Source organism: Apiotrichum porosum, assembly GCF_003942205.1.
Source record: "Apiotrichum porosum strain DSM 27194 chromosome Unknown scaffold_21, whole genome shotgun sequence".
NCBI classification, from domain to species: domain Eukaryota; kingdom Fungi; phylum Basidiomycota; class Tremellomycetes; order Trichosporonales; family Trichosporonaceae; genus Apiotrichum; species Apiotrichum porosum.
The window spans coordinates 148,210-174,655 of NW_021167128.1; the positions used below are offsets into that span (position 1 = coordinate 148,210).

Here is a 26,446-nt window from a genome sequence, read left to right on the forward strand (position 1 = left end):
ATTATATACTTGACAGGGATTATCGATTCATCAAGCTTATGACCATCAAGCGTCCCAACTATCATCTGCACCGTTCATTATTGGCCAACAAATGCCTGCAATCGATATCTCGCCTTGACCACAAAATGCCGCAGGAATATCGGAGCGCAGAAGACGCTTTTGGAATGCAAACGGCGTGCAACCAGAGGCATTCAAATGTCCTGATGCATGATCGCTCCTCACATCTCCAGCGGTCAGGACTTTGTACAAGATTACCGTTGTATCACACATCCTCCCCGTAAAGCAATTCCGGGTTCTTTTCGATATCAAGCCAACTGGCGCCGTCAGCTGAGCCCCAAGTATGTTCAAGTGTGCTCACTCGGGGATCCGGCGCTTCATGCCAACCGCGTACAACTCGGGATATTTCTCGCCCACCAGCTTGGTGAAGGCATTGAAGATCAAGGCATAACCTTTGGATGTCATGTGGATTCCATCGCTAAAAGGCGTCAGCCTTCACTCAAGCGCCCTCTCATGCTGGTGCTATAATCTTGCTCATGCGCCTCGGTTAGACGCGTAGTGATCAGGCGGGCACGGCAGTCGTCCACTCACGTAAAGTACGAGCTCAAGCCCGGAGCATCCTCTCCGCCAGCATCATTGGTCATCAACTCCCAAGCGTTCAGGGCGGCTACATTCTCCTCTTCGCCAACCTGCATCACCGCTTCCACGTAAAGCTTTGTGGTCGGAGCATCGCGGTTTGGGACAAATTCGTCGGCTGACTTGCCTTGAAGGACGTACACCCACTCACGAATGACAGCGTTCCAAGCCGATTGAAACATCTGCCCGGGGGTGATGAGAACGATGGCGCAATCGGGCACAGCTTGCCGGACGCCTGTGATTATATCTTTCAAGTTCTTTTTGAAGACGTCGACAGGCACATGTTGCATCGCCGGAGCAAAAGAGGCATCGTTTGTTCCTGTCGAGGTCAGGATCGCGGACCAAACTGCCCAGGACAATGCTGAATGATGCCCCTTGTAACGTACCGAGCCAAATCACCACCATCCGAACCCTCTGAGTCGCCTCACCCAGACGGCCAAAGATCTGAGGAATCAAAGGCAGCACCCTGCACTGTTAGATCACAACATCCCGGTGCCATAATGTATGAGCGTACATTTTGGTGTTGAATCCTAGACGTATTAGCACATTGAACCTTTAGCCACTACGTGGTGCAAAAGGTAGGATGCGAGCAGGGGAGCGCGAAGGAGAGTGCAGAGATGGAAGAGAGGAGACCCACCTCCATAGCCTCGATTCAGGACGTCCATCTTTCTTCCATACCATTCGGCAATTCGAGCGGTAAAGGTCCCGTCGGCGTTGGTTTCGGTAATCGAGTCTCCCTGGATACAATCAGTCTCATCCCAACCAACATCAAGGGATGAATACTCGAACTCACCAGCAACACGACAGCATCCATAAAGGTTGGGTTCGACATAATCACGGTTGGTGGGGATCCGAGTGAGAAAGGTAGGTGATGTATGTAGGAACTGGATCCGTGGTCGAGGTCGCAATGATAAAGACGGTGATATCAGATGAGGTCCGTAGACGCTCAAGTGTTGTTTTTGTACTGGCCAGTTCTCGGTCTAATGGTGCACCGGGCCCGAATCTAGCTGGTTTGGACACCCCACGAGACACTCGGCCTATCTATTATGGCGGACACTTTAGACATGGGACACTCATGAGCAAGGGACATCGACCGGCCGACGGGCGAGCACTATTCACGACGACATGTCTGCTCTGCCCGGCGGCCGCGACGGTGTCCCTTGGAGCTCGCTCGAAGAGGCCACCGGGCCCCATCGGGCCCCATCGGGCCCCGTTCTGCCTGCCTCCTTCGAAACCTCCATCTGATGTTGTCCACATATGATGTGCACGAAGGATGCTTTGTCCGCTCAGGTTAGCTTTGGTGACACGGAATCCGGGATTCGGGATAATCTTCCGCCATATCGGGTTTACTTTTGAGCCGAGAGCAGTGAGCTGCATGAGCTGGTTGTTACAACCGGTTACGTCCGTGTAAGCCGGTCATACCACTGGGCTGGTCTGCTGCAGACTTATATGTATGTATGTCCGACAGCACGGCTTCTCGCGCTTCAACAGCTCGACAAGTCGCGCCCTCAACGACTTTGCAGGTCTCTTACAAACTAACTCACCAACCGCCATGACCGCCATCGAATACTCTAGCAAAGCGAAAGAAGTGCTTAACGACGGCGAGCTGCAGTCCGTTCTGCCTCGCGAGTTCTTGTACGGAGCGGCTTCTGCCAGCTTTCAGATCGAAGGCGGTGCCCATCTCGATAACAAATCTTCCAGCGTATGGGATACTTGGACGAGGACAATGCCGTTTTCGGGTGAGCAAGCATGTGACTCGTACCATCGGTTCCGCGACGACGTTGCCCTTCTCAAACAATACGGCTTCAACTCGTATCGGTTTTCGCTGTCGTGGCCGAGGATTCTGCCTCACGGTATGTTGTCTACACTTCAGCACATCTACGAAGATGCTGATCATCCACAGGCAAGGCCGGCTCACCGGTGAATCAGGCCGGAATGAAGTATTACAGCGATTTGGTGAGCTTGACGTAGGCGCAGCCCTGGTCCCTTGGGGGAGAAGCGTAGGTTGACGGTCCAGATCGATGCTCTACTGGAGGCCGGCATTACACCTGTCGTTACACTCTTCCACTGGGATCTCCCACAGTGTCTTGCGGATGAGTATGACGGTTTTCGATCTCACCGTGATATCATTCGAGACTTCTCCGCATACGCACGTATCTGCTTTGAATACCTCGGGGACCGAGTCAAGCATTGGATTACCATCAACGAGGTGAATGGTTCCCCTGCTCCAAGCCTCAAGATGTGCCCTTACTTACCCTGAAGCCCCAAATATTCACCCTCTTCAACGGTGTCGCCCTCCTCAAAGATTCTTGGCGACCTATACAAGATTATGCAATGTGAGTGTCTCGGGTTCTACCTGGCTGACATCAAGCTTCGCGCGGTCCCTCATTCTGTGCCACGCTCACGCGTATCGTCTGTACAAGGCTGAATTTGCTGCTCAGCAGAAAGGCATCATTGGAATCACGTTGGTACGTCCTCCTTGTTGCCCCCAGCAAGCTCGCACCGGCAGCCCGCACCCGTAAACGCAACAAAAGCCTTTCTTCTCGGACATATGCCAATGCTGACTGTATCAAGAATTGCGATTGGGTGGAGCCTTTCGACGAGTCTGAAAAATCCATATCCGGTGCTCAGCTTCGTCTGGACTGGAATCTGAGCTTGGTATGTCCCCCAGTCGTGGCGATGAGTGATCTGTATATGCCATGCTAACAACAAACCAGTTTGCGGACCCCATATGTGAGCCTTTCCTGGGATCTATCAGGTTTGTGCCAGGGACTGATGCTTGCAGATCTTGGGCGTTGCAACGAGACGATGCAGCACGAGCTTGGCGAGTACAAGCTCAACTTCACACCCGACGACTGGCAGGTGGTCGCTCACAGCTCTGATTTGTGAGTCCACTCGGCACAATTGTATCATTGGGGGATGCGTACAATCAAAGCTAACGCGGAGCTTCGGTCTGAACACCTATAGTACTTGCTGGACGGACGGGGAGCGCGTCCCATCCGAAGGCGCTCATGCCTTTATAATCGGATTCGGCTGCACCAACCAGATCTTTGAAAAGGACGGAAAGCCGCTGGGCACCACAGGTCACATGGGACACCCCGTTGATGGTGAGTGTGGTTGTGTTGCGTCCATGAGGGTGGCTGATTTTCCAGCACCTTGGGGCTTTCGCAAACTGCTTCGCTATGTCAACGAACGGTACATACGAGACACCGGCATGGCAATCATGGTAACCGAGAACGGGATGAGTGTCGCCAATGAAGCCCAAGCTTCGCGAGTGGATCAGATCAACGACGTGGTACGCCAGGAGTATTACGCCGGGTACATCCGCGAACTGGTGCAAGCCGTCCGCGATGATGGGATATTGATTTCGGGGTACATGGCTTGGTCTCTACTAGAGTGCGTTGCTTGTGTCGGATTGACTTGACCTTATAAAGTATAAGAGGAAATGCGCTGACTTCGTTCAGTAACCTCGAATGGGTATGGGGATACGAACCGCGGTACGGTCTAACGATTGTTGACCACGAGAACGCGTTCCGGCGCATTCCCAAGCACTCCGCTTATCTTTTGCGCGACATCTTTAGACAAGTGATTAGAAGGAGTGATTGATAGCTATCTATGCATGAGAAATCATCGGTCTGACTGCGTTCATACGAGTCATTGTCAAGACCAGCCAACATTTGTCCAAAAGATCCATCCGCCAGCAGTATTAATTCCATTAAATACCATGGCTACCCAGATGTTATGACGGCTCTTATAAGCCTGATAATTGGCATTGACAGTGTACCCTTTTGCGGGGACATCAGCGATGTTCCAGTGGATTATGGACATGTGTCGTGATACCATAGGCCGCCTGCAGGCGCCCGGGCTGCCCATACCCTCCATTATTGCCTTGGAGTATTAGTGAATGCAGCCACGGCTAAACTACACCCTCCATTCATATTGAATCTAGATGTCATGCTCTACTACAAAGGGTCCGTGTCGGGGCTGCTATTGTTGGGGGAGGCGATTGCCTTGGGCGGCCAAGACTCTTCGCTTTCCCAGCGGACATTGAAATCGTGCTTTCCACTGCCGATCACCTTGTCCACGGCAGGCAACACGATGTGGGCGGTCGTATTGGGCGGGACGATAGCCGTGACGTGGAGACGCTCCCCATCCAGATGCCATTCACATGCAGCGGCACCATAAGGCGTCACGAGACCAGCTTTGGCGTGAGTCAAGCTGCCTCCCGGTTGCGGCTGGATGCGGAAATGCTTCCAGCCCGGCTCGACAGGATGCAACCCGCCGATCGTTTCGTGGAGGAACGTTGCTACCGATCCGAGCGCATAATGATTGAAAGATGTCATCTCGCCGGGATTGATGTCGCCGTTGGGCAGCATGCTGTCCCAGCGTTCCCAGATGGTCGTGGCCCCTTTACTAGATTCTGTCAGCACCTACCTTTAGGCCATCAAGCACAGGCTGTAACTTACCTGACGGGATAAAGCCATGAAGGGCATTGCCCCTCCAATAGCATTCGATAAGCAACCTGCACTTTACCCGCCTTGGCCAGGGCGCCGAGTATCAGCGGCGTGCCAGCGAATCCAGTGCCGACCTTGAAACAACCGGTGCGGACAAGTCTGTCCAGTCGATCTCCCCACACGGCTGCCTGCTTTGCATCCGCCTCAAGCCCGAACGCCAGGGCCAAGACGTAAGCGCATTGCGTGTCGCTCATGATGCGACTGTTCGGCGTAACGTACTCGGCACGGAAGGCCTCGACAAGCTGCGCGTGTTGAGCGCGGTAGCGGATCGCGGCCTCGGGACACCCAACGAGGTCGCTGATCTCGGCAATAAGTCGAGTCGAGTGGACGAGGAACGCATCGGCGACGAGTAGGGCACTGGTGAGGCCTGCCCCTGGATCGTCGGCAGGCGCTCGCGGGTCAAGCCAGTCGCCCAACTGCTGGTTCGAGGGGTCCCATAAACCCGACGCTGACCGACGGACGCCTTGGTCGAGCCAGGATAGCATGCTCTTGTATTGTGTCTGCAACAGTTCGAGATCACCGAAAGATCGATACAGATCGAACGGGGAGATGACGGCCACGTCGCCCCAGATGGCGAACGACGGGGCATTATCTTTGAGGTAGACGTCCTTGAAGATGCAGGGGACGATCATAGGCGGTATGCCGCGCCCAAAGTCAAGCTGTTCGGCCGCCACGTCACCGAGCCATTCGCCCACTGTGCCACACGCGTTGAAGAGAAAGGACGCGGCTGGGCAGAACGCTTCGAGATCACCGGTCCAGCCCAGCCGCTCGTCGCGCTGCGGACAGTCCATCGGCACGGACAAAAAGTTGCCGCGCATACTCCAGACCACGTTGGAATGAAGCTGATTCAAAAGCCGATGCGACGAGTCAAACGTGCCGGTCCGTTCGAAGTCGGTATGCACAACGATCGCCACAAAGTCGTCCAGTTCAACCGAGCGAGGAAAGCCGTCGATCTCGGCGTACCGGAACCCGTGAAAAGTAAATTTGGGCTCGAGTCCCTGCGTGCGGCCACCTAGGTCGACCCTGTCGGTCGCTTTGCAAACGCGTAGAGGTCGCACGCACAGCTCCCCATTCTCGAGTACTTCGCCGTGACGAATCGTGACCTGGCCCGTCCCGTCCACTTGCTTCGCCCACTTGAGCCATCCCACCAGGTTCTGCCCAAAGTCGATGATTGTTTTGCCGGAAGGGGAGCGGAGAATACCGACTGCGGCCACCTCGGCTGTGCGTCGCATAGGGGGCGCCTGGGGGACGTGCAGCCGAGCCTTGGGGAATGGTAGGATCTCGACTCGCGTCTTGTCGTCGAAACCCTTGGTCGTATCGATATGCTCGCCGTCGTAGATTTCCGCAGAGACGATGGGGGTCTTGCTGCATTCCCATGTGTTGTCGGTCTGTACGACGACCTTCTCGTCCACCTCCAGGGCCGCCATGAATCCCGGCTGCTGACCCCAGATGTTTCGGCCTCCACCCGCCCAACCGAGACGACCGGCATACCAGCCCTCGCCAACATCGGCTGTTATGGTGTTTGTCCCGACGCGAAGCAGTGACGTGACGTTGTACACCTGATAGGCAAGTCTGTACTCGTACGACTGCCAGCCCGGAGAAAGAACGTGGTCGCCAACGACCACTCCATTGATGCTGACCTCGTACAGACCCAAAGCGGTGGCATACAATGTGGCATCCTTGATGTCGTCGACATTGAACGACCGTGATACGCGAAAAGGCGGTTTCGTCTTGGTCGCATCGCTGACGGGCGCCCCGATAAGCCGTGCCGACCAACATTCGCTCGACAGGAAAGCAACACGAACGTTGACGGAGACGGCGGGCAAGGTTTTGCCGTCCAAAGCAGTGACGACAAGCTGCACACTGGCTTTCTCTCTACTGGCGAGCGGAGTGTCGGGCCAAGGCACGAGGACGGACTGATCAGATTCAACACAAAATTCACGAGTGCCAGAAGCCCTCTTGATGCTCAGAGTGTAGCCGGATTGCTTCCAATCGGTATCGAGACCCTCGAAGCGCCACGACAGTCGGGGCGAGGGGACGGACACGGCGCTGCCGGGCTCGTAGTGCTCGAATGTGATCCTCTCGACATTCACCATACTGATTGGCTGAGGTTGGGAGGACTGGGAAGATTGAAATCGCTCGAGGATAGGTAAGAACGCAGGCCGCTATGGGCCTTGGAGATTGTGTTGACAGAAGGGGTCGCCGTGGCCTGGACATCCGTGACTACAATATGTACATGTCGGTACAAGTCAATGCGGCGGTGACCTCGGTATGTAATTGATGCGTCCGGGATGATCATGACCCGAGATAATGGTGTGTCGATGCGGCGGTGACCTCGGTATGTAATTGATGCGTCCGGGATGGTCATGATTCGAGAGAATGATGTACAGTAACAAGTGCTAGAACTGCCTACCGTCCCTACGGGGAGAGCTGACCTTGATGAATCCCGCGGCCGGCAATAGCTATCTCGGGAAAAAGATTGACCGTTACGGGATCCGGAATTGATACACACAAATCCGCGATCTCGGGAATAACTCGGGACTTCTTCGGGTTTCACAGCCTTTGGGCGCGGGGGACATGTGACATACGAGCTCCCAGCGTATAGCCAGCGTATAGCCGGTGCGCCGGTGCGTGGCATGCAAGCAAACGTTGAAGTCCTCGGTCCAACTTCTCGCCGTAGTCGGTATATGTGGCTGCCGCTGCCGCCACAATCAAAGAAACTCCGCTGGGCGGCAGAGGAAGAGAGGATAGGAAAGGGGGGTGTGGGGGAGGGAGGGGCTGCATAATGGGACTCCGCTCTCATCCCAGACCAGATATATAACCCTTCCCCGCAATATTCCTGGTGACCCGCACTGATCTTCAGGACCCCAGCTCACTTTCGACCAATACATACTCGCCATGAGCTACGTCGTGGGCCCCACCACCAATCTTCCGTTCCCCGACCAGCAGCATGCCGACCTCACCGACCTTGACTCCAAGGCGACAATGACTCACCTGGAGGAAGCCACTGGTGACCTTGCCTCGGAGCCAGTCGCCGTTGACACCTTGCTGCCTCGGTACTCGCTCATCAAGTCCCTCTTCGTTTACCGCACCGCCAGTCTGTGGGCTCTTGCGGTCCTCGCTGGGGCTTTGTTTGACGGTGAGGGACAGTCATCTCATCTGGCCTGCTTGGCACTGGCTACTGCCTATCCGTGCTGATCACCAGGTTACGCTCTTGTCGCTCCCGGCACCGTCATGGTCAATTACGAGTTTATCGACAAATTCGGTGGCCCGGTCGTCGGCGGTGTCAAGCAGCTGTATGCGTACCAAGTCGCAGCGTGGGGCGGTATCCTCAACGCCGGCCAAATTCTGGGCATGCTGCTGGGAAGCTTGACCTCGGATCGCTTCGGACGCGTCTTCAACATTCGTCTCATCGGATTCTTAATGGTGGTCGTGAGTACAACCCATCTTTCGCCACCTCTTGACCGGTTGCTGTTAACGCTACTGATGCTTTTCGCAGTCCATTATCCTCAACCTCACCATGCAAAACTGGCTATACTATCTTTTTTCCCGCTTCCTGACTGGTTGGGCCACCGGTCTCGTCCAATCCGGCCTGACGGTTTACGTATCGGAAATCAGCCCGCCCCATATCCGAAGCACCATGCTCTTTGTCTATTCGATCTGGTACTCGGTCGGCGCATTTGTTGGGATTATCGCCGGTCAAATCATCACCAGCACCGGTGCTCCCTACCAGCACGCATTCTACAGCGAGTTGGTCTTTCTCGGTTTATTCGTGCCGGCGCTCATCTTCGCTCCCGAGACCCCGTGGTTCCACGGTTTCCGCAGAAATGAGGCGGCGACCAAAAAATCTCTTGTCCGGTTGTTTGGCAATGTCGAGGGTTTCGACGTCGACCACGAATACCTCGTCATCATGGCCGAGGTCCATAAGCAGGACGGCATGAAAGCTCAAAGCGCGGCTCGCGGTTATCTCGCCCTGTTCAAGGGAGTGGATCGCCGTCGGACGTGGATCTCCTTCTTCCCGTTGATCGCTTCGCAGTTCATCGGTCTCCCGCTAATCGGATCTGGCCTTCCATACTATCTTTCGCTACTCGGCACCGCAAACCCCCTCATTCCATCCATTGCGTCGTGGGTCACCACCATCGGTACCATGTTCGTCTCGGCTGCGATTGTCAACCGTGTCGGCCGCCGCCCTTTGCTATTGGGCGGTATACTGGTGTCCCTGATTGCGTGTCTGGCGATTGGAGGCATTGGCACCAAGATACGTATGTCTGGTGGCACTCTCCCCGCGGCTGGCATGGGGGCCATCGTTGGCATATCTGTTGTATGGTACACCGCTTTCGGATTGTCCACCGCCCCCCTCTGTGAGTAAGCGTTTCTTTCACATCAAACGCCCTCGTTTCTTGTGAAGGGTCGTCTTGATATGTGTCCTTTCTGATTTACAGCATGGGCGTATTTGGCCGACACGGCCACTCCAGCTCTGCGCGCACGCACTGCTTCCATCGCTGCGGGTCTGTCTGCCATGCCCGGTCTCGTGTTCAACTACACCACTCCGATCTTGCTGTCTGCTCAAGAAGCAAATTGGGGGCTGGAGTTGGGCTACTTCTATGCCGGTCTGTCGGCGATCGCAGTCGTTGTCGTCTTTTTCACGATACCCGAGGTGTGTCAATTTTTTTTTTTTTTTTTAAAAAAAACAAGTCAAACCTAAGTGCGTACCTGACGTTATCAGACTCAAGGCCGTACTTTTAGGGAGTTGGACGAGCTCTTTGAGCGCAAAACTCACACTCGCAAATTCAAAGAAACGACGGTCGATGACGTGTCGAACGCTGTGCCGGCAAGCGCAGCTTAGGGGTGAACACGGTTCAAGGATGTCAACTGTCCACGTGACTGGGTCAATGGCCCATTCAACGAATACGTGTTGCTAATGGAAGGTGTACGTCAGGGGATTGGTTTGCGCCGGTAAATGGACGAGTCAGGCGGAACGGATAGCAGGCGCGATCTGACTGAGTAACGTCGTTTGTCTATCATAGTGTTTGGCACAATCGGATGTGATCTGTAGGCGCGCAGAGTAGTTTAGTGGATGCAGCAAGTTGGGGCCTCGAGGAATGCTGCCTGTAGCATGTTTTTACGTGCATGCGGGAGCCCCGTAGGCCCTTGACCAGGACAGCTGGTCAGATGTCACCCCCAGTGAAGCGGTGTCAAGCCATCAAGCATGAACGTTGAGGATCGTGCTCCGCATCGATGTCGACACAGTACTTCCAGTGGTCGATCTCAAGGCAATCGAGCCACTTACAATACGTATGACTCGCGCCACAACTACGGTCTCGTACTCAGCATGTGGGGCTCGACTGAAGCGCGAGACGAAGTGTCATATTCCGGGAGACCATCCTCGCCCAACCCTGTCCTCTCGTGACGGGCCTGACGGGACCGCTACATTGCTAAGCCGGCGGTGAATCAGACCTTTCCAGTGTCCATGAGCTTCATCAACACTTTTCTTTGCATCCATTTTCTTGATCCCGGCTTTCGCTCAGTCCTTTAACCTGATTACATTTCCAAACGCATCAATCCCGTACATCGTTGAAGCCCTTGAAGACAGGCTGGATCTTTGGCTCACTTTGCTCCTGCACTGCTATCGTTGTCACGTTCTTTTTCCTCCCAGAGACGATGGGCCTCGAACTGGAGCAGATTTCCGAGCTGTTCGAACACCCTCTGTGGTCACTACCAAGCTATATCTCTGCACTGATTTGCCACCCAGAAGTAGAGGTTACGACCTTTTGCCACTCCGCACGCAGAACGAATACCTTCCTTCAACTCATGTAGTTGGTTACAATAAGGAAGGCACGACCCGTGACACAGTGCTCCACTCATTGCGTCTCTCAAGCTTCTATGAATCCTCTCTAGTTCGATGAGTACGAGGTGTCGCTCGATGAATCCTAAATGTCGCTCGATGGGGCGGTATCCTTGATGAACTCGATTTGTCGTTCGATGAGTATGAGGCCCTTCATTTGAGCAAGCCTGGCCCATGTCCGGGCCTGGGTCTAGATTAGGTGTGGGCCTCTAAAGCTCGCTCACGTGTAAGTGCATGGAATGGCACGGCATAACAAAATACCCGGTAGCAGGTTGCATCGTCGTATCGCCGTGGCTCGGCTTAGCGCCGTGTAGGATGTGTCTGTCGTGGCCGGGGTGTCGACGAGGAACTTGTCCGACATGAAGTCGTCTTCAGAGTCGGACATGGCTGGGAGCTGGACGCGGGGAGGGTGGGTGGATGGAGCGGATGAGATGATGGTTGTCGAGGAAATCAAGACCTTGACCTGGGCCGCGACGAGCCAAAGTGGAGGTTGTTGTGGCGGGGTCCTTAACTGGCCCTGCCAACAGCAATGTGGTAGGTGCCATGATGGCGGCAACTGTGAACAAGTGTTTCCATGGTAAGCACACTATACAAGCAAAGCCGAGTGAAGGTTGTCCTATATCCTAAGCTTTGACAGCAAAAGCATGTTGTATGTGTCGAAACGTTGTGGTCGTGACGGAACCATACATCAGTGTTGTCCCTTCGCCACTGTCAATGATGACTTGCGGCTGCGTGACGTACGTCGGCGTCCCTTGCGCGCTCCTCTGGCCGTAAAGAACCGGCCACAACTCGCGTCCTCTCCGCGGTCTCGGAGGTCTCGGTGTATCGGCCTGCAGTGGGAGAGTGTGGGAGGCGGGGGCGGGCGGGGGCGGGCGGGGGCGGGGGCGGCGGCGGCGGTGGTGGCGGGGCACACGCTCCTGCCTCGTGTGTCCCAGACAAGACAAATGTGGCCTAAATGAGGAGCCGAGTAGGTGACATTCAGTCAGAGCAGCTAGTGCAATAATTGAGAGCTATTGGCCCGTCCTGTGGCATGTGGCCGTCCTGTGGCCTGTGGACATGGGCTGCTCCCTATCCCGGTTGCAGCGGTTGGTTGTGTTCAGATGGCAGCCCCGTCTCGCTCCGTGTATCTATGTATTTTAATTGCAGGGGCTATTTGACGGAGGGAATTTGGAGAAAAAAGCGGGGGGGGGGGGGGGGGGGGGGGGGTTATGTAATTAGATTGTGGACACCTGTGGCATCTGATCACGTGATCTAATCACGTGACCCCACGTGCGCGATTGCCAGCCGTCCCGCCGCGCCTTTGTTGATAAATCCCGGTTCCGGGCCGGAATTGGGGGGGATCGTTGCGCGCGCGGGGTGCCTGCCTGCCTTGGCGCGCGGGAGGGCAGCAGCTGGTGGTGGTGCCGGTGGTGCCGGTGGTGGTGACGCTGATGTGGTGCTAGTGCTGCTGGTGGTGCTGACTGCTTGTTGGGTATCGAGACGACACCGCTACCCAATCGCGTCAGTCGCCCTCCCCATCCGACACGACGAGCGCACGACGAGTGCACGGCCAGGAGACACTTCCTTCTTGTCTGCGCCAGTGACGTAAGGGGAGCAGACCAGTTTTGAGACCAGGGCCCGGGTCAAATCTTTGGGCCCGGCCATTGCACGCATATGCACACGCGCATATGTACGCACCGCACGCGACGCTCCACCCCCCTCTCTCCGCCGATAGCCGAGAGCAACACGGGGGCGGTGACACCCAGGCGGCAGCGCCAGCGGGGGATCAACAGTATATGCAGAAAAGAAAAAAGACACAAAACACACATACAAGCGCAGCTACAGGACAGGCGCGGGGTGGGGGAGAGGGGGAGGGTGCAGCCGAAGGGCCGCAAGTGTAGTAGTAGTATAGATAGATTGAGCCGGGGACAGGCTCGGTGCGGTGGGCGGGTGGGCGGGTGGGGGATTAATGGCCACAGATTGGCTGAGACACGAGATCGGGCCTGGGACCTCCTTCTCTTTCGTCCGACTTCAGGCGACGGCTGCCGACAGTACACGCGTGATGGGACCGGGACAAGTGGGTGATGGCGAGAGCGATGTAGTATAGGTCAGATATGCAGCCCCCTCTGGGTCCAGAGGGGAGGACCTTTGGCGCTTCAGAAACAGCCAACTGCCTAGTCGCGCAGCCGCGCGGGCAACTGGACCTCGCGGCGAGACCGCTCACGGAGCGAGTCTGGGCCGACCGAGGCGTTGCGAGGGACACCTCCACGGCGGAGGCCGGCCGTATCGGTCGCAGAGACGACACGGCGCATGGTGGTCGAGTCGGTGGGCGAGATGGGCGCGTCGGGCGCGTCGGCACCAAGAGCAGCAGTCTTGCGAGGGGTCGTCTGTTCAGGGAGCGAAGACGCCGAGCCCGTGGGGGAGGCAGAGTTTGCGCGCCGCGACGAGGGCACACGAGCCGGCAGCGATTCGGCAAGACGAGAGCGCTTGCGAGCAGGCGCATCCGAGCTGTCAGACGGAGGGGAGCGCTGGGCAGTGTCTGGGAGTGCGTCCTTGGAGTCGACAGCGTCCTTGTCACCGTCGTCACCAGCACCAGCACCACCGCCGTCGCCGGTGGTGGTGGTGGTGGTGACCGTGCGGAGCGGGGAAGCAGCACTGACCGACCCCGAGCCCGAGCCATTGGTGGTAATGTTGAGCAAGCCCGACGAGCGTGTGCGCTTGAGGCTGCGAGATGGGAGACCGGTGTCACTGCCGTCATCCTCTGGCTCGGCGGTGACGGCCATGCCCACGAGCACCTTTTCAGCAGCCTGCGCCTCCTTGGCTGCGGCCTCGGCCGAGCGGGCGCGCTGGGCGGCAACCGCACGCTGAACGGGGGGGATCATGGAGGCCGGAGTGACGGACGCCGAGGGCATGCGGGACGCACCACGGCCAGAGCGGAGGGCCTTGCGGCGACGGGCGAGGGCAGCAGCGGCACGGGCGGCGGCCGCATTCTCCTTCTTCTGGCGGGCCTTTTCCTCCTCTGCACGCTCTGCACGCGCGAGCTCTTGGGGCGAGGGGATGGTGGAGCGCGTGTTGGCGAGGTCGCTGGTACGCGAGTATGGGTGCACGGCAGGCCCAGAGGGAGGGGTGGGAGAAGCGGCCGGGGTGTGGTTGCCCGAACGCTTCTTGGTGGACGCGGGTGGGGAGGGAGCCGTGTGGCGTGCGGCGAGGCAGCGAGCGACGATGGTGACGTTGAGCGGGGTCATGACGCTGCTGAGGTGCTCAGAGGTGGGTGCGGGGATGGGGGGAGCTGCCTTGCGCTTCTTGGAGGCGGAGAGCGGGGCTGGGTTGGCGTGTTTGGTGGGTTCGGGCAAAGAGGGAGCTGGGGTCTTGATCTGGACGGTGAAGATGCGCGACCCGCCCTTGACGCTGCCGCCGACGCTCGAGTCGGCGTGAAAGGAGAATGTGATGGGGGTAGGGGGCATTGTGGGACAGTGGGGGGTGTGGTGGTTGAGGTAGTGGTTGCTGTGGGGGGAGAGCCAAAGAGGTGTGAGCTCGCTGGATGCCCCAGGTAGAGGATGTGTGTGGGTGGGTGTGAGGGTTTGTTGGTGGTGACGAGTGGGGGTGTGTGGGGTGTGTGGACAAGGTGACCGAGGAGAGGGAGAGAGCTGGGAGTACAGGAGAGAGAGAGAGAGAGGTGTGTGAGAGAGGTGTGTGTGTGTTGCTGACGGCCGACTATGTGATGTCTTGTATAGACGGAGAGGAGCAAGAAGACAAAGGAGACGACCCCCCACCCCCAACCCAACCCCCACCCAGCACCAGCACCACCCGCCCGCCCAGCCAGCCGGTGCCCGCCGCCCGGAAGAGCCGACACACACACACACACACACACACCCTGGGTGTAATCACGCCTGTTTAAACAGGGGGTAATGAATAAACATACACATGGGGAAGAAGGTGCATGGCTGATGGGCTCTCTGATGGCTGTGCGGGGAGAGGAAAAAGAGGCGGGGGGGGCAGCAGTTCGTCTATGCATTGTCTCTGAGCATTCTCATGGCGACAAGGGGGACAGTATATACAGTACGGCAGAAACAGAACCCCCCCCCCCCCCCCCCCCCCCCCCCCCCCCCACGGCACAGCAAATGGGAAGAGACAAAAAGAGCACTTTCTGGATTTGTGGGTGGGGCGGAGTTTTGCTGTTCCGCCCAAAAAGACTTGGCACACGCACTACCCGGCGCGTCCTTTTCGGCTTTCATCCGTGCGCTCTCTCGTACGGGCGGGTGGTTGGAAGGCTCTGTTGCCGCCACCATTCTGTCGTCTCACTGTCTCTGTACCTCTGTCACATGCAGAGGTATCTCGACTGGTTCTCCTTCTCTAACGCTCTCATATAGCACAGTGCACACACAGTGTGCTCTAGCACTCTGGGATTCCCTCGACAGCAAAATCCACACACTCACAGCCCCAACCAACCGGCCATGGCTACCTCTTCCTCCGCCGACCCGACCGGTCCAGCCGGTCGTCACAGACCCCCCGGAGCCTTTATCACTTCAGTCAGCACCCAGCTTGCTGCACCTACATACATGTGGAGCTCGCCCCCAGCCAGGGAGAACGTGGCCCCCAGGTTGGCGGGACAGGGCGTGCGCCACCGCTCACAGTTACTCACCTCTTTCACACATCACAAATCACACTTTCCTAACGGGCTGATACCCTGGTTCTGACCAGAACGGTCCCTCCGTCTTCAAGTTTCCTCATCGGGCGTGGGCGAGCCAGAACCGTCGCTGCGGTCGCTGGGTCGGTACGTGCTCGTGTACCACACACGCGTCGTCGCCGCGGGCGGGAGGTCGTCCATGTTCCAGTCGGGCGGAGTGACCATGCTCGAGCTGGACGTTGACAAAGCCGAAGAGCTCGAGGAAGAGGAAGGTCGCAAAGACGAGGCCACGGAAGGCTGCCAAGGCGACATGGCAGAAGGTTGCACAGACGAGCTCGAGCGGGGAGCAGCAAACCTGAACACCCCACGCTGGAAGTCATCGGCGTTGCCAAAGTCGTGGTTGCCGAAGCGCGACAGGTCGACATTCCTTGTCTGCTGTGAGGCGCTGGGAGCCCCGCTGGGAACTTCGCCACTGTCGCCCGGCGTACCCACGGTTACCCCGGTGTCGTGGCGACGGCGGTGCGTACGGTGCTGCTCGGCCGGGTCATAGGGAGCAGTGTTGGCTACGACGTAGTAGTACATTTGCGGGGTGTACATCTGCGGCGCGGCGTTGGCGGCCACGGCAGACGTCGTCGGATGAGGAGCGCCGGCGATGTGAGCTCGCCACCGCTGGGGTCCTTCATACCCGCCAGCCGACTGGCCGTGGCCGGGGAGAGCGGGGACGGTCGCCGCGGTGGGTGGGATTGGCGACGGCGCGTGAAGTCCAGGTACGAACAGTGGGTGGTACATTCTCCTTTGGGGTTCCGGCTCACTCTCCGCCCCGCGGCGGCGGCGGCGAGGGGACACAGTCGGCACCGGCGGCGGAATGCCACTGGCCAGCGCTTGTTGCGCGGCCGCCTGTCGCTGCGCCGTCTCCAACGCAGCAGACTGCAAGGCAGCGCGCTGCAGGTCGTCGTTCAGGGTGGAAGCGGGCTGAACGTGGACGGGGTAGTAGGTGTTGAGGTGACGAAAGTCGTGGGCGTTTACAATGTGGGTAGGTGGGGTGGCGAGCCATGGGAGCTGCCGGGGCTGAGGCTGGGGCTCAGGTTCAGGCGATGATGCCACGGAGCTTTCAGCCGGCGAGGGAGAACCTTCCTCAACTGCCACCTCCTGGTCGACCGTGGTCTGCTCGTCGGTCGCTGCAGTCTATACCACCCCGTCAGCTCGAGTAAAACAATGAAAACTAACCTCCTCGTCAAAGCAGCAGTCACGGCCGTGTCTGAAGCACTCGGTACAGGTGCGAGGCCCGTCCACGTCTGCGGGAAGGGTGTAGCATGGTCTACCGCGAACGACGCACTGGGCACAGCGGCCTTTGGGCGACTTTACGCTCATGGTCATGAGGAGGTTGTATGTGGACTGGTAAGGTGTGCGAGAGTCGGTGTCGCCTGCCGACGGGAGGGGGAAGGGGCCTCTGCCTGTGCGTCCCATTGTTGGATGGAGGTCGGTGACTGAGTGAGGATGGGATGGATGGGATGGGTGGATGGAGTTGCGACCAGTCGACGGGACGTGTGAGTATCACTGTGTGTGTGTGAGTGTGTGCGTGAGAGCACCGGGTGCGAGTGATGGGAATGGGGGAGGGGATCGTCCATGTTCGCGCCCTCGCTGGGATACATCCCTCCCGCACCCCTGTTGATGGATGGATGGGTGTGAAAGTGGTGCACAGTGACACGAGATCACTGCCTCCGTTTGACAGTGAGTGGGTCTTCATGGCCAGACACCAACAAAAGGGTTAAAGCATCGTTCACTCTTGGATCTTTGGATCTTGGATGGGGTTGCAGGTGGCGGCAGAGGCAACAGATCAACAGAGCGTCTAGTGGGACCCCGATGGGTGCCACTCGGTTATGCTAGATGCTCCTCTTGCGCGTTTAGTAATAAATATAAATAAAATAACCGCACCTGCTTCCCTCCTTTCTCTCACTATTTCGCCCCCCCAACGGCCGTCATCCGTTGCAAGCCCCCGTCTGACGTCTTCTCCGGCGGCCACCAGAAGCCGTGCACCACCTGGCCACCTGCACCACCTGGGGCCTGGGGGGGGTATGATGGGAGGCGTTTTTAGCCACCCTTTGTCGGCGCCGGTGTTGCCGCGGAACCCGAGATTCAAAAATGGAAGCGTTGTGTCGGCCCAACCTGCAACCAGCCTCTGCCACCCCTGGGAACGCTGGGAAGGAAAAAAAGACGCAGAGAGAGCGCGTGCGCGTTTGCGGCGTTGCAATTGTCACACAAACGACGGGTGGGTATAGCATTCCAACAGGTGGTAGCACAAGAGCAAGGCTGAGCAGCTGGGGCCACACCAAGGGTTCCGACAAAGGAATGCCACAGTGTAGTTGCACAGGGTGGGCAAGAACAATTCCTGTCCTTGCTGCGGGTCTTGATCGCTTCTGACGTGTGGCAGAGGCTACGCACCAGAGGCCACCGGCCAGAGGATGAGCTGTCTCTTCTTTTGGTGGGCTTTGCTTGTTGGAACACACACGCGTGCGCGCAAAGGCCGAGGTGTGGCCTAGCCTGGAATGAACCACGCTGGGGCCGAGACAATACTATAAACTGTGCTAATTGCAACCAGCAATACTGCGCGCCGGCGCAGGTGGCTACACAACGGTCCACAGGTCCCACCGTCGGATGCCGTACAGAAGAAGCACTTGGCGCGCTCCCCTTGTTGGGCCCAGAGTTTATCCCTTGTCTCGCTCTCGGCCCGGCGCCGGTAGAGAACAGGTCTCACACACCCACACTGTCCCCTAAGGGCCGAGTGGGGGCCACATGCATGCATGCAGGCATATGCATGCCAGCAGCAGCAGCAGCAGCAGCAGTGCACAGCCAGCCGACAGTTGAGCCTGCTGCGGACGGTGCAGTTTCCGAGTCGGTGACTACTCGGAACAACGGAGACATGCAAAAGAGCAACACAACCGACGTAAGCTTGCGTCGTCGCCCCCGCCGCTGCCGCCGCCAGTGATCAGAGAGCCGTTCTTGGCATATGCTCTCCGTCGCTCGCTTCTCCTCTCTCTCTCTCTTGTGATCTCTTGTGATCTCTCTCTCTCTCATCTCTGCCCTGTGCAACCGCCAAGCCTTCCCCCGCCGCGCGCCACAGCCAGCCAGCCCCGCCGTGTTCTTTTGTCACCCACCCATCACAATCAAAAGCGGGTGGTTTGTCGTCCTGTGTCTCATCTTCAGTCACCAGACACACACACACACCCCTTCCCCCATCACCTCCCATCACCTCGTCCTCGTCCTCGTTCCCCTCGTTCCCCCCCTTCCAGGACCCCGGCCGTAAGCAAACCCCCCTTATTGTCGACTCCCAGTGCAGTGCGTCTGTGCACGTCACAAGACAGAGAGCCAACTCCGGACGCACACCCACCTCAGCCACAGAAGCCGGACACAAAGCCCCGAATCGCCCCCCAACCCCGTCGTCTCGCCCGAAGCATACGAAGCAAGCCGTCGTCGCTCTTCCCCGCTCCTCCTCAATCTATCCCCAACCGACCCCCCCCCCCCCCCATCTCTCTCTCTCCCATCTCCCTCTCTCCCATCTCCCCATCACTCATAGCACCTCTCTCCCCCCCCACCAACCTCCCACTTGCTCGCTGCTCTGGGTACTCTGGACACTGCGGAACTCGGCACAGTCGGCACCCCCCCCCAACTGCTCCAACCGTCCGTTCCTCCTCTCCCCCCTCCCCAGCATTCCGCGCAAGCGGCCAAGCCAGATCCGTTTCCACCACACACCACACCCCCGCTCGCGGTGCGCTGTGACTCTCCCCTTCGGCACCGAAACACCCTCGTCCTTGCCAACCCCACCACTCTCCATCTCTCCCATCTCTCCGTCTCTTCGTTCGTAACAGCGACAACAGCACCACCACCACCACAATGTCCGCCGCGGCTATCCGCGCCTACGTCCCGCGTACCGGCTCATTGCCGCCCAGTAGCAGTTCCGCCGCTAGCTCGTCCGACACTCAACCCAAGCGCCAGGCCTACTGGCCGCGCACTGCAAGCTCGTCCACCTCCAAGCAGACAGCAGACGACGTCCGCCGCAGCGCCGACGCCATCCTCAAGGTGAGTTTTGGCCAAGATATTTTGGCCCCTGGCTGGACATTTTGGGGGCTGACGTTTGTGAACAGCTCCTCTCCGGTCTCCCGGCCCCGCTATCCGGAGCACTGGGCAAGACGTTGCTACCAGTACCCCGTCCAGCCACACCCAGCCCACCGTCGTCGTCGTCCTTTCCGAGCTTCAAGGCGTATGCCCGCGCCCAAAAGCGCAAGACCAGCAGCGGCGACGAGTCGGGTTCCAGCCTTGGCGGTCTCGGCCTTGGCATCTCGACTGGCAGTAGCCTGCCGTCCCGCCCACCACTGAAGAAGGCGCGTACAAGTGAGGGTCGCGAGGGCACTGCTGCTGCTGCTTCTGGTTCTGCTTCTGGTTCTGCTGCCGGCGTCGGATCACACGAGCTGGCGCGTGCTGCGTCGTCATCTTCGGCAGGCCTGACACCTCCGCTCCGTTCTGCGCCCCACCTGCCCTCCCCGCACCGCCCTGCACGTTCGGGACTGCGCCACGAGATCAAGTCGGGGACAGCCGACTGGACCCGCGAGCAGTGGTCCAGCCTATACGCCAGCTTGGGTAGCCGCGCACACGCGCTCAAGCGTACGGGCGACGCCTACCTGTCTCCGGCGACCGCCAAGGGCCACCTGCGCGGCCGAGTCACCGAGGACCCCCTGCGAGGCGTGCTGTCGCTCACCGACTCGCTGTGTCTGTATCTCTACCGCAACTTTTGCGAGGAGCGCATCAACGGCGGCCATGTCAAGACCAAGCCGTACCAGCAGCTCGAGGGCCTGCGGCAGTTTGTCCTTGGCCGCTGGAACAGCATCAAGGGAGAGGACGAGCACAAGGACTTGATCCGCGGCATGATGGGCTTGATGTGAGTCGACCCAGCGTATTTAGGTAACCTGAAAACTGACATCTTCCTCTCCAGCTACCTGATTGAGGCCATTACCGAGTACCACATCTCCATGACCGACCTGCGCACCCTCAGCCGCCGTGGCAAGGAGCTGTCGGCGTCTGTCGCTGCGTCTGCCGCAGGCAACTCTACTGTCCCGGCATCCAACACGTCGGCCCATGGACCCTCACCTTCGTCGTCGTCTGCTTCTCCCGGCGGCGTGTCTCGCTCCCCGGCGGTCGTCGTCTGCAGCAGCATCCGAGATCCCAGCCGACATGCTCAAGCAGTTGATCGCTGCGGCCACTGCGTCATCGTCGGCATCGCAGGCCCTGCTTGCGTCGCGCCACCACTTGTCGCTGCGTACTCTGCAAGAGTCGTTCCCAGATACCTGGAAGCTGTGTGCCGACTCGCCGCTTGCCGACGACCTGTTGCCTGCTCCTGGGGACACTCTGGGCGCTGCGCGGGCGCTGGACGTGGACGAGCCCGACGTGTTTGCGTGGCCGATCGAGTTTGGCATGCAGAACGCGGTCGCCCACGTTGCTGTCTTTGGCGTGCGCTTGTGCGCGAGTTCTCCAAGGCCGCGGGCAAGCCGTGGGAGGCCGTGTCGACCGAAGGTGACAGTCCCGAGGCCAAGTGAGCAAGGGACGAGAGAGAGAGCGTCTCGAGACCTGGGTTCTGTCCGTCCACTAGAAAGGGGGATATTCCTAATGGGCGGGGTGGGGTGTCTCCACCTGGCCACCTGCACCCTTTACGTTTTTGTGAATCCTAATTTGTGTTTTTGTGTGTGTTAATAATACCTGTACTATTATTCCCTTTTTTTCTCCCCATCTATCGATACATGTTTCTTCTCATCTTTTCATCTCTAAGCTAGGGGGGGGGGAGTGGAGTCGATGCACGAGACCTGTACAGCAGTATAGATTATAAAATGATTATTTCTCTGCACGGACTGACGCGCATACGGACGGAAGACAGTGTACAGTGAACGCCACCGGGTGGGATGGAACGCCACAGCAGATACAGCAGGGAGTGATCCATGACGCGTTTTGCACCTTTTGAGATAACGCCGGAAACGCCGCCACCACCGCCGTCTGATCCTGCCAGCCAGCCAGCGGCCAGGGAGCGAGAGAGTGATGGCGCTGCCTGAATGCGGGTGTGTGGGCCGGCCTATTGTATGGCCAGTGGGTGGCCTGGCCTGGGGTGTGCGGTGGCCGTTGTGGCCTGGGTGCGTGTGCGTGCGTTCCCTGGGTGGGTGCCAGGTGCCAGAGAGGTCGCTCCGGGGGGTTGATTCTCTCTCTCTCGTCTTCTCGTCTCTTTCCTTATACGCCCCCATTCTCTCCTCCCCTCCTCGTCGTATACACCTTTGCTCAATCTCCCCGCCCCACCTCTCGCACCACACACACCCCATCGCACATCCTCCCATCCTCCCATCCTCGTCTACAGCATCCAACCACACGACACAGGACACAACCACCCCCACCCCCATATCCATCAGGCCGCGTCACCAATCACCTCAATCACCTTTTGATTCCCTGTCTGGCACGCGCACGCGCCTGTACATACACCTCGTCTCCTCCCTTTCCTCTCAATCAATTCTCTTCCACCAAACAACAACACCCTCCAACCCCCACCCAAGGCGTCTCCTCGCATCCCCCCCGCCATCCCCACCACCCCCACCAACTCCCCTCCCCACCCAGCAGCGAGCACATCAGGAGCTCGTCTCACCCTCGCCCTGCGCACCACCGCGACATTGGCTCGCCGATGCCTCCCCCCTTGGCGACGGTGCCCCCTCCATTGTTCATCGCTCCCCGGGATCCCAATCCCCCTCTCCTCTCTACTCGTGCGCATCAAAAAAAGTCACACGCAAACGTCCTCATTTTTGCTGACTCTGGCCGTTTAGCACACTACTCCCTCCCGATAGACCCCCCACTTTATGTTCTACCCGCAACAGTCGGCCTCGTCCTCGGCCGCCAAGCACCACGACGGAGGCTCAGGTCAGATCTCTGAGCTCGGCCTAGGCGGACGCGCAGGTGGTGGTGGCGGCGGCGGCGGAGGCGGCGGCGGCGGTAATGGCTCGGGTGGGTGGGGACGGCATCCAGCCGCCTTCAACCCCTCGCTGTCCATGCCGTCCGGCGGCGGTTTCGGCGGCGGTGCCAACGGCCTGTTTGGCGGCCCTCCCCCAGGACAGGGCCACCATGGTGGGCCAGGTGGGCCCCATGGCGTACACCCCCAGCACGGCGGCTTGCACGGCCACGCACAGCACCCGCACCACCCGTCGTTTGGCAACGGCGGAGGAGGCGGCAGCATGCACCTCGGCGGCCAGCAGCATTCCGGCGGGTTTGGCGGCGGCCACGGCGGCCCAGGCCAGTACGGCGGCGGGATGGGCGGCGGAATGGGCTTTGGCGGCGCCCAGCAGGCGAGCCCCCCTCGCCCACAGGCAGAGGCAACGCCGCTCACCCCGCACTGGCAGCAGCAGCTTTTGCGGGCGGAGACGTCGCGTGTCGCTAGCTCCCCTCACCACCGCGCGCGCTCGGCGGCCATGGCCTCGCGCATGACCAACAAGCCCGCAGCAGTCGCCATCTTGGACCCGAACCGTCCCGCGTCGTCGCAAGGCGTCGGCACTCCTGGGGGAAGCAGCACTCCCAACGGCACCCACAGGAGGAACGCGCCCAGCACGGCCTCCAACGCCGTCACGGCCCCATCACCGTCCAACGACAGCGCAGCTGGCGGTGGCAGTGGCACCGACCCCAACGCCGACCCCATGAACCCCGCGCAGCCTCCCGCACCTGCGTCCAGGCAGGACGAACCGTACGAGCCGTGGACGGGTCTCGACCTGGGCGGTATCCGGCTCAAGACGCTCTCCCCTTCCCTCTTTACCTTTACCCACATCACCTCTCTGTACATCAACCACAACAACCTCAAGGTCCTCCCCGCCGCAATCTGCAACCTCAAGCAGCTCACCCTCCTGGACGCCACGTCCAACGAGCTGGCGTCGCTGCCGCCCGAGATTGGTGTCCTGTGCAAGCTCAAGGAGCTGCTGCTGTTTGACAACAACCTCACCTCACTCCCGACTGAGATTGGTGGTCTTTACCAGCTCGAGACACTCGGTGTGGACGGCAACCCCATGGACGAGAGCGTGCGCAAGACCATTGCCGAGCAAGGCACCCAGGCGCTCATTGCCCACTACCGCGACGTTCACCAGAGCGAGGCCCCGCCCGAGCGTACTTGGATTGAGATTGAACCCGACATTTCGTCTCCTTCGCAGGCCAACACCGAGTCGTTTACGACCTTGTCGTACAACATTCTGTGCCCGTCGTTTGCCCCGTCTTCATCGTACGCGTACACGCCTGGATGGGCTCTCGACTGGAGTTACCGTCGCGAGACGCTGCTCGAGGAACTCATCAACGCTTCGGCCGACGTTGTCTGTCTGCAGGAGATTGACGGCGAGCAGTACTCGGAGTGGTTCTACCCCAAGCTCAAGGAACGCGGCTACGACGGCTGCCACTACCCGCGCACGCGTGCGCGCACAATGTCGCCCGAGGATGCCAAGCTCATTGACGGCTGTGCGACGTTCTGGAAGCGGGAAAAGTTCCACCTCATCGAGACCCAGGTCATCGAGTTTAACCAGATTGCGCTCAAGAAGGAGGACATGCGTACCGACGACATGTTCAACCGCGTCATGGCGCGTGACAACATTGCCACCGTCGCGCTCCTCGAGTTTGCCCAGTCTGGCGCCCGTCTGGCTGTCACCAACGCGCACCTCTACTGGGACCACCGCTTCCGCGACGTCAAGCTCGTCCAGATTGGCATGATGATGGAGCGTCTCGAGGAGATTGTCAAGAGCTTTTCGTTGCTCCCGGCCAAGCCGGCCACCGAAGGCGAGCCCGCCCCGCCCCACTACGACAAGCTCCAGCAGGGTCGCGACATTCCTCTGGTGGTCTGTGTCGACCTCAACTCGCTCCAGCAGTCTGGTGTGTACGAGTACATTTCCGACGGCCAGATCCCGCCCGACCACCCCGATTTCATGACCCACACGTACGGTCCTTACACGACGCGTGGTCTCGTGCACAACCTCGGCCTTCGGTCGTCGTGCGCAAGCTTTGGCGAGATGAAGATGACAAACTACACGCCCACGTTCGACGAGGCCATCGACTATGTGTTTTACACCCCGCGCTCGCTCAAGGTCACCAGTGTGCTCGGCGACGTCGACCGCAAGTATCTGTCGCGCGTCGTCGGCTTCCCCAACGCGTATTTCCCCTCGGACCACATCCCCGTGTTCTCCCAGTTCCGCGTCAAGGGTGCAGTCGACGCTGCGCCGTCGGCCCCATCGTACGGCTCGTATCACCACTAGAACCCCGCCATCTCTTAGCAACCCATCCAACCAACCAACCAACCAACCATCCAACCCTCTCCTCTCCTCCTCTCCTCCTCTCCCCCAACTCCCAACTCCCAACTCCTCCTCCCCTCCCTCCTCCCTCCCTCCCGGCATCTGACCGCGGTCGTCTCAGTAGTTTAGTCTATCTCGGGCATCAAGAGAGAATGAAGCAGAAGAACAGAGGCGTAACAAACGCGCGGCGCCAAGGCAGACACAGGTAGAGTGTTGTTGTCTTTTGGCGTATTGGGCGTAGACTGTTTGTTTGTGTGTCGAAGTATCAGCACGTGTACGTGGGCGAGTAGTATGAATCGTGTCTTGAAAGCAACAAGAACGGCGCAGGCGGTGTTGTGGCAAGGACTGGCTTGAGATGCACTGTCAGTCGACCCTGCTGGGGATGACGCGTGTGGCATCATCAACAACAGCAACAAAGCTGCCAGGGGTTTGCTTCCGTCGCCACCATCATCAGTATCGAGACGCCAAAACAACACACAACACGCCTGGAGCATCGTCAGTGGTCACTCCCACCCGACCCCCCATGTCGATGTCGCATTGCCCAACTGCCTCACTCCCTGCCGCACCCGTAGCCGCCACCTACGACACTTCCAAGTACCTCCACAACCCAGCATCCCTTGCGCCGCTTTCGGCGGCCTTTCCGCGCAACTCGTGGTCCGAGGGCGCCGTGTTCGGCCTCCCGCCCTATCACTCTGGCGAGCACGCGTACCAACTGTGCTGGGCGGCGCGTGAGGCAAGCAAGTGCTGGGAACGCGTACTTTCCCGCGAGCATGCCGACAGCGGCGATTTGAGTTCAAGTATCCAGGCCTCCGACGTTGTCGACGCGACATGCTTCAAGCTGGCAGTTGTGGACAAGGCTCTCGAAGTGTGAGTTGCCGACAGTGCTCGCCCGGTGCTTCCAGCGCTGACTTTTGTGCGACAGAAACGCGTTCCTCGGGAGGAAACGTGCCAATGTCATCCGTCCGCCGACGCTCAAGTATGCCGACTGGCTCACCGACACGGACACCATGTTGGAAGCGGTCTATCACCTCGCATGTGACCAGCTTCCGTGTGGCACAGCCGCCCCGGAATACCACACGATCCAATCGTTCCTTAGGAGCGCATTGAACGTCTGGTGTCAGCAGGCTGTGCGCGTCACCAACGTGCCACCCCGTAACAACAAGGAACCCTTTGCAATCGACGACCTCGGACGCTTCGCAGCAAAGTATTACGAGCACCGGCATCGGGTTTTGAGAGAAGACGTCAACGACCGTACCAAGTTCTCGTCCACAGTAGTCGTGTACCCCGCCGAGACGTACACGCCGGCTGCTGCTCCCCAACTAGTCCCATCATCAACCGCCGAGGTGTCTTTGTCGCCATCACGTCGTCTGGTTCCTCTTGTGTCGTCGCAAACGTCGTGAAACAGACGTCCTAGCACTGCCTGCAGCTCGTAAGCGGCGCTCCACTGTATAAGTTCTTCCCTGCCGAAACATTGTACACATACGTATGCACTGCGCTCGAACGCCATGTCGCT

The 26,446-nt window shown here is 58.9% G+C and overlaps 9 protein-coding genes across 9 annotated transcripts; 5 read left to right on the forward strand and 4 right to left on the reverse strand.

The window, feature by feature from the left end:
- Positions 1 to 262: 262 nt before the first annotated feature.
- EHS24_005343 (uncharacterized protein) lies at positions 263 to 1,465 on the reverse strand (the record flags this gene model as incomplete). Its single annotated transcript, XM_028620870.1, has 7 exons — positions 263 to 314; positions 359 to 475; positions 589 to 952; positions 1,020 to 1,099; positions 1,148 to 1,163; positions 1,271 to 1,370; positions 1,427 to 1,465. 7 exons carry the CDS (start codon positions 1,463 to 1,465, stop codon positions 263 to 265), a joined length of 768 nt encoding a protein of 255 aa, XP_028471912.1.
- A 720-nt stretch (positions 1,466 to 2,185) lies between these two features.
- Positions 2,186 to 4,239, forward strand: EHS24_005344 (uncharacterized protein; the record flags this gene model as incomplete). The annotated part of the gene is made up of 11 exons (XM_028620871.1): positions 2,186 to 2,486; positions 2,537 to 2,589; positions 2,651 to 2,842; positions 2,896 to 2,969; positions 3,005 to 3,101; positions 3,208 to 3,291; positions 3,351 to 3,366; positions 3,419 to 3,518; positions 3,601 to 3,740; positions 3,786 to 4,029; positions 4,098 to 4,239. 11 exons carry the CDS (start codon positions 2,186 to 2,188, stop codon positions 4,237 to 4,239), a joined length of 1,443 nt encoding a protein of 480 aa, XP_028471913.1.
- A 356-nt stretch (positions 4,240 to 4,595) lies between these two features.
- EHS24_005345 (uncharacterized protein) lies at positions 4,596 to 7,243 on the reverse strand (the record flags this gene model as incomplete). Its single annotated transcript, XM_028620872.1, has 2 exons — positions 4,596 to 5,046; positions 5,100 to 7,243. The coding sequence occupies 2 exons, from the start codon at positions 7,241 to 7,243 to the stop codon at positions 4,596 to 4,598; spliced, it is 2,595 nt and encodes an 864-aa protein (XP_028471914.1).
- An 802-nt stretch (positions 7,244 to 8,045) lies between these two features.
- EHS24_005346 (uncharacterized protein) lies at positions 8,046 to 9,993 on the forward strand (the record flags this gene model as incomplete). Its single annotated transcript, XM_028620873.1, has 5 exons — positions 8,046 to 8,286; positions 8,353 to 8,579; positions 8,647 to 9,508; positions 9,590 to 9,804; positions 9,874 to 9,993. The coding sequence occupies 5 exons, from the start codon at positions 8,046 to 8,048 to the stop codon at positions 9,991 to 9,993; spliced, it is 1,665 nt and encodes a 554-aa protein (XP_028471915.1).
- A 3,152-nt stretch (positions 9,994 to 13,145) lies between these two features.
- Positions 13,146 to 14,435, reverse strand: EHS24_005347 (uncharacterized protein; the record flags this gene model as incomplete). The annotated part of the gene is made up of 1 exon (XM_028620874.1): positions 13,146 to 14,435. The coding sequence occupies one exon, from the start codon at positions 14,433 to 14,435 to the stop codon at positions 13,146 to 13,148; it is 1,290 nt and encodes a 429-aa protein (XP_028471916.1).
- Positions 14,436 to 15,688: 1,253 nt separating this feature from the next.
- Positions 15,689 to 17,065, reverse strand: EHS24_005348 (uncharacterized protein; the record flags this gene model as incomplete). Its single annotated transcript, XM_028620875.1, has 2 exons — positions 15,689 to 16,783; positions 16,826 to 17,065. 2 exons carry the CDS (start codon positions 17,063 to 17,065, stop codon positions 15,689 to 15,691), a joined length of 1,335 nt encoding a protein of 444 aa, XP_028471917.1.
- A 2,424-nt stretch (positions 17,066 to 19,489) lies between these two features.
- EHS24_005349 (uncharacterized protein) lies at positions 19,490 to 21,186 on the forward strand (the record flags this gene model as incomplete). The annotated part of the gene is made up of 5 exons (XM_028620876.1): positions 19,490 to 19,675; positions 19,741 to 20,531; positions 20,586 to 20,793; positions 20,837 to 21,076; positions 21,118 to 21,186. The coding sequence occupies 5 exons, from the start codon at positions 19,490 to 19,492 to the stop codon at positions 21,184 to 21,186; spliced, it is 1,494 nt and encodes a 497-aa protein (XP_028471918.1).
- Positions 21,187 to 22,479: 1,293 nt separating this feature from the next.
- On the forward strand, positions 22,480 to 24,897 carry CCR4 (Glucose-repressible alcohol dehydrogenase transcriptional effector; the record flags this gene model as incomplete). Its single annotated transcript, XM_028620877.1, has 1 exon — positions 22,480 to 24,897. One exon carries the CDS (start codon positions 22,480 to 22,482, stop codon positions 24,895 to 24,897), a length of 2,418 nt encoding a protein of 805 aa, XP_028471919.1.
- Positions 24,898 to 25,462: 565 nt separating this feature from the next.
- EHS24_005351 (uncharacterized protein) lies at positions 25,463 to 26,333 on the forward strand (the record flags this gene model as incomplete). Its single annotated transcript, XM_028620878.1, has 2 exons — positions 25,463 to 25,800; positions 25,856 to 26,333. The coding sequence occupies 2 exons, from the start codon at positions 25,463 to 25,465 to the stop codon at positions 26,331 to 26,333; spliced, it is 816 nt and encodes a 271-aa protein (XP_028471920.1).
- Positions 26,334 to 26,446: the final 113 nt, after the last annotated feature.